This window comes from Phytophthora infestans, genomic scaffold, assembly GCF_000142945.1.
Source record: "Phytophthora infestans T30-4 supercont1.16 genomic scaffold, whole genome shotgun sequence".
Lineage (NCBI taxonomy): Eukaryota > Oomycota > Peronosporomycetes > Peronosporales > Peronosporaceae > Phytophthora > Phytophthora infestans.
Genome location: NW_003303743.1, coordinates 925,681 through 930,882, shown reverse-complemented (window position 1 = coordinate 930,882; position 5,202 = coordinate 925,681). Strand labels below are relative to the sequence as shown.

Here is a 5,202-nt window from a genome sequence, read left to right as displayed (position 1 = left end):
ATGCAACTATCTACTGGGCTGTACACCTTTTCTCACGGACTCTGGTGGTGCCATGACGGGCGTCAGCGCGCGGTTGATCATATACAACGTGTCCATTGCGGCTTCGTACTCTACATGCGTCAATCAAGGCATCCTGTCTCACTTCTGCGGCAACAACTCGGTCTGCGCTCAGTGTGTCACTCGCGGATCTAAGAACTATCTGGCAAGTACTCGTTACCCTGGAGAGGCTTCACTAGGTTCGATGGCTCAGCAGGTCTTCACTTACAGCGATTCAGCCAGGTTCACGCAGGCAGTCGAAGGGGGCGTTCACAGTAAGTTTTGGTGCAAATTCTGTAGCGTATTCAATGCCTTACCAGTGTGGCTGTTCTCGTAATGTGATTAGACACCATCCACAGCGTTCTTAACGGCGTTATGGCGTGGTTTCAGTCTCCGGCAGATCCGGTTTTCTACCTCCACCACTCGTTGATCGACTTGCTGCAAGTAATTTATCTCAAGTGCCAAGTGGGCGGTACAAACGTGGTGCTCTCAGCAGCAGACAAAGGTAGCGACCCTCGGTGGTTTAGCACATGTGCAAAAAGAACTACTGGCAACTATACGAGCGATGACACCATCACGATGCGCGCCAATGCAACGGATGGGAAAACCCTTGTCAATGTGTGGGAGGACCCCAACAACATCCTTTACCCATTTTTCAAGGATTTACCCAGCAAGTATGCGGATTATGTCGATGCTAAAGACCTGGGGAACTACAGCTACAGCTACGCGATCAGTGGAGGACTGGCCAACATGTATCAAAACTGCAAAAATGCTACCAATATGGCTGCGGTTAACGGTACTATCACGACTCTACTAGCGAGTCGGAGCAAAACACGCGACCGTCCTTCTCCAATAATCGAGCCGGGAACGAGTTACGACGAGAAAGTGAAGCGTTGGAATGTTGCGCTGTACGAATCTGCTCGCATTGTTGGATATGAAGAGATGGCGGCCAGAGAGCAGATGGAAATGGTGCTGTGTCAATACCAAGCCGACTGTCTGGGCGGCGTTGAAGACTACTCGGACATCTTTCGAGCCAACTTTCATGTCGATGGGCATACGCGATGTTACAACATCGTGGCGGGTTTAAAGACGGGAGATTTAGTAATTGGTATCCCCAAGTGGAAAGACATCACGAGCCGCTTTGTGCCGTGCGCCGCGTACACGAAGAAGAAGCCTCTCTTGTCCGATTTCGCTAAGGCTGCCACAGCATTTGCCACAGCTTCCGCTTAAGACTCTACTACTGCATGAAGTTGCTGTAGCAAATTTGCAAAGTCTTCATGCTGATAACGAAGAAATGCTTAGGTAACTACTGTAGGCCACCTCTTACGTTAGCAACCTCTCATGCGCTATTGCGACGCCATGATGCGGTTGTGATAAAAACTATAACCTTCAATTTGATTTTTGTTAATGTTTTTCGATTGGAGCCTACTTATCTGCAGTCAAGATGTACAGAGGTCGGAAATCTCATTGATAGAACTCCATGTTAGCACGCAAATCCATTGATCACGATGAGTTCAGCAATTGAAGTTAGCTATGGACCTGTTCCGCAATTCATTGCGTTACTAAGCTAACTCATTTTTGAATAATTAGCTTCTCATTTCGCGTATCTTTTTGTATTTCTCCATCACAACAGCTACAGCGAAAAGGTAGCAACCCAATCATGTGTTGTAAGCCCATTTTTGTTGCGCAACCAGGATATTATTCCAGACTGTGCTTTACTAAGTCGACGCAGATTCCGTGGAATCCCTAAGTCTGTGGACGGCTCCATGTTTCTGTTTGGGCATAGCACGTTGCAGCAGCAAAGTTACTATCGTGAAAAGATCGCTGAGCTATTAGTTCGGAGCCAGCGTTTTTCCGTTGGTTATGGTGGATTATTTGACTCACAGTACAACAACAATATTAAAAAAGGGTGTCACTTACCGATCAGCCATTTTTTCGCGAAGACACATCGCAAAAAGTTTAGATTTCAAGAAACCCCCGACTTTTCAAACCGACACCTTGAGCAGACACAGGTCGATCCAAATCTTACGCAATATCTAAAACCGACGGCCCAACTGAGCTCTGCAAATGGTCACCTTCGCACCGCGATCTTGGACAGAGAGCCGCCCCAAGGCGACGCCATCAACTCCCGTCCGCACATTCCTCTCTCGATCCGTCGCCATGTGAATTGCTCAACAAACGTGCCAGTATTCAGGAACCACTTTGCAATTCTCCTTGCAAGCCTCAAACGCCTCGACGTCAAAGCAAGGCCGTCAGTTCGCGGCCACCTTTCTGCAACCATGCGAATCGCCACAGTACTTGCAGTGGTGTCTGCCTACGGCGCAGTCGTCGCCGCGCTGAACCAAGAGGGTGCCGACCATGCGATGGTGGGCTTGCATCGTTTACTGTGAAAAAATTAGAGTGTTTAAAGCAGGCGTTTGCTCATTTGAATACATTAGCATGGAATAATAAGATACGGCCTTGGTGGTCTATTTTGTTGGTTTGCACACCAGGGTAATGATTAATAGGGACAGTTGGGGGTATTCATATTTCAGCGTCAGAGGTGAAATTCTTGGATCGCTGAAAGATGAGCTTAGGCGAAAGCATTTACCAAGGATGTTTTCATTAATCAGAACGAAAGTTAGGGGATCGAAGATGATTAGATACCATCGTAGTCTTAACCATAAACTATGCCGACTCGGGATTGGCAGTCGTTTACTTTAAATGACCTTGTCAGCACGGTATGAGAAATCAAAGTCTTTGGGTTCCGGGGGGAGTATGGTCGCAAGGCTGAAACTTAAAGGAATTGACGGAAGGGCACCACCAGGAGTGGAGCCTGCGGCTTAATTTGACTCAACACGGGAAAACTTACCAGCTCCAGACATAGTAAGGATTGACAGATTGAGAGCTCTTTCTTGATTTCTATGGGTGGTGGTGCATGGCCGTTTCTTAGTTGGTGGAGTGATTTGTCTGGTTAATTTCCGTTAACGAAACGAGACCTCCCGCGTGCTAAATAGTTCCGCTTACCATTTTTGGTAGGTTTGTGACTTCTTAGAGGGACTTTTGGGTAATCAAACCAAAGGAAGTCGAGGCAATAACAGGTCTGTGATGCCCTTAGATGTTCTGGGCCGCACGCGCGCTACACTGATGCGTTCAACGAGTATACAACCTTGATCGATAGGTCTGGGTAATCTTGTGAATGCGCATCGTGCTAGGGATAGACTGTTGCAATTTTCAGTCTTGAACGAGGAATTCCTAGTAAACGCAAGTCATCAGCTTGCATTGATTACGTCCCTGCCCTTTGTACACACCGCCCGTCGCACCTACCGATTGAATGACTCGGTGAAAAATTGGGACCGTGAGTCTGTTTGCTTTATTGCGAGTGGATTGATGGGAACTTTTTTAAACCTCGCCATTTAGAGGAAGGTGAAGTCGTAACAAGGTTTCCGTAGGTGAACCTGCGGAAGGATCATTACCACACCTAAAAACTTTCCACGTGAACCGTTTCAAACCAATAGTTGGGGGTCTTACTTGGCGGCGGCTGCTGGCTTTATTGCTGGCGGCTACTGCTGGGCGAGCCCTATCAAAAGGCGAGCGTTTGGACTTCGGTCTGAGCTAGTAGCTTTTTTATTTTAAACCCTTTACTTAATACTGATTATACTGTGGGGACGAAAGTCTCTGCTTTTAACTAGATAGCAACTTTCAGCAGTGGATGTCTAGGCTCGCACATCGATGAAGAACGCTGCGAACTGCGATACGTAATGCGAATTGCAGGATTCAGTGAGTCATCGAAATTTTGAACGCATATTGCACTTCCCGGGTTAGTCCTGGGAAGTATGCCTGTATCAGTGTCCGTACAACAAACTTTGTCTTTTCTTTCCTTCCGTGTAGTCGGTTGGAGGAGATGCCAGATGTGAAGTGTCTTGCGGTTGGTTTTCGGGACCGACTGCGAGTCCTTTTAAATGTACTAAACTGTACTTCTCTTTGCTCCAAAAGTGGTGGCATTGCTGGTTGTGGACGCTGCTATTGTAGCGAGTTGGCGACCGGTTTGTCTGCTGCGGCGTTAATGGAGAAATGCTCGATTCGTGGTATGGTTGGCTTCGGCTGAACAATGCGCTTATTGGGTGATTTTCCTGCTGTGGCGTGATGGACTGGTGAACCATGGCTCTTTAGCTTGGCATTTGAATCGGCTTTGCTGTTGCGAAGTAGAGTGGCGGCTTCGGCTGCCGAGGGTCGATCCATTTGGGAAATGTTGTGTACTTCGGTATGCATCTCAATTGGACCTGATATCAGGCAAGATTACCCGCTGAACTTAAGCATATTAATAAGCGGAGGAAAAGAAACTAACAAGGATTCCCCTAGTAACGGCGAGTGAAGCGGGAAGAGCTCAAGCTTAAAATCTCCGTGCAAGTTTTGCGCGGCGAATTGTAGTCTATAGAGGCGTGATCAGTGTGGGCGCTTGGGGCAAGTTCCTTGGAAGAGGACAGCATGGAGGGTGATACTCCCGTTCATCCCTGAGTTGCTCGTGCGTACGATCCGTTTTCTTTGAGTCGCGTTGTTTGGGAATGCAGCGCAAAGTAGGTGGTAAATTCCATCTAAAGCTAAATATTGGTGCGAGACCGATAGCGAACAAGTACCGTGAGGGAAAGATGAAAAGAACTTTGAAAAGAGAGTTAAAGAGTACCTGAAACTGCTGAAAGGGAACCGAATCGTTTCCAGTGTCTATAATCCGTGGTATATTTCATTGGCGAGTGTGTGCGTGCGTGTGCTGTGGCAGCGGCTTTTTTGGCTGCGCTCGGCGTGTGTGCTGTGTGTGCTTGCTGGTGCCCTGTGCTGCGGTGGGACGTCAAGGTCAGTTCGTATGCTGCGGGAAAATGGCCGCCGAGGAGGTAGGGCTTACGCTTGCGTTTGTCTGTATTTCTTGGTGGACGAGTAGTCGCGGTTGGGACTGAGGTGCCTACAACGTGTTTTTGAGTGGGCCTGTGTCTCTGTGTGCGCCGTGTGCGGATAGCTTGCTATGCGTGTGTGGTTGTGTGTGGATTGATGTGGGTTTAACTTGTTGCCGTTCGGGACGTTGACGAAATGGAGCGATTTGACCCCGTCTTGAAACACGGACCAAGGAGTCTAACATGTGTGCAAGTGTTAGGGTGTGGAAACCCCAGCGCGAAATGAAAGTGAAGGGCAGCG

General features: G+C 48.2%; 1 protein-coding gene and 3 non-coding genes across 4 annotated transcripts in view; all 4 read left to right on the top strand.

Annotated features, from left to right (window-relative positions):
* Positions 1 to 52: 52 nt before the first annotated feature.
* PITG_08798 (uncharacterized protein) lies at positions 53 to 1,266 on the top strand (the record flags this gene model as incomplete). Its single annotated transcript, XM_002902820.1, has 2 exons — positions 53 to 311; positions 383 to 1,266. The coding sequence occupies 2 exons, from the start codon at positions 53 to 55 to the stop codon at positions 1,264 to 1,266; spliced, it is 1,143 nt and encodes a 380-aa protein (XP_002902866.1).
* A 1,134-nt stretch (positions 1,267 to 2,400) lies between these two features.
* Positions 2,401 to 3,490, top strand: PITG_33025. Its single transcript, XR_009934419.1, has one exon. It is a non-coding gene; the product is annotated as an 18S ribosomal RNA (ribosomal RNA).
* A 222-nt stretch (positions 3,491 to 3,712) lies between these two features.
* On the top strand, positions 3,713 to 3,869 carry PITG_33024. The gene has a single exon (XR_009934418.1). It is a non-coding gene; the product is annotated as a 5.8S ribosomal RNA (ribosomal RNA).
* A 311-nt stretch (positions 3,870 to 4,180) lies between these two features.
* The window catches only part of PITG_33023, a 3,522-nt gene continuing 2,500 nt past the window's right edge, over positions 4,181 to 5,202 (top strand). The window contains exon 1 of the ribosomal RNA XR_009934417.1: positions 4,181 to 5,202. This exon is cut by the window's right edge and continues 2,500 nt beyond it. This is a non-coding gene — a ribosomal RNA (28S ribosomal RNA).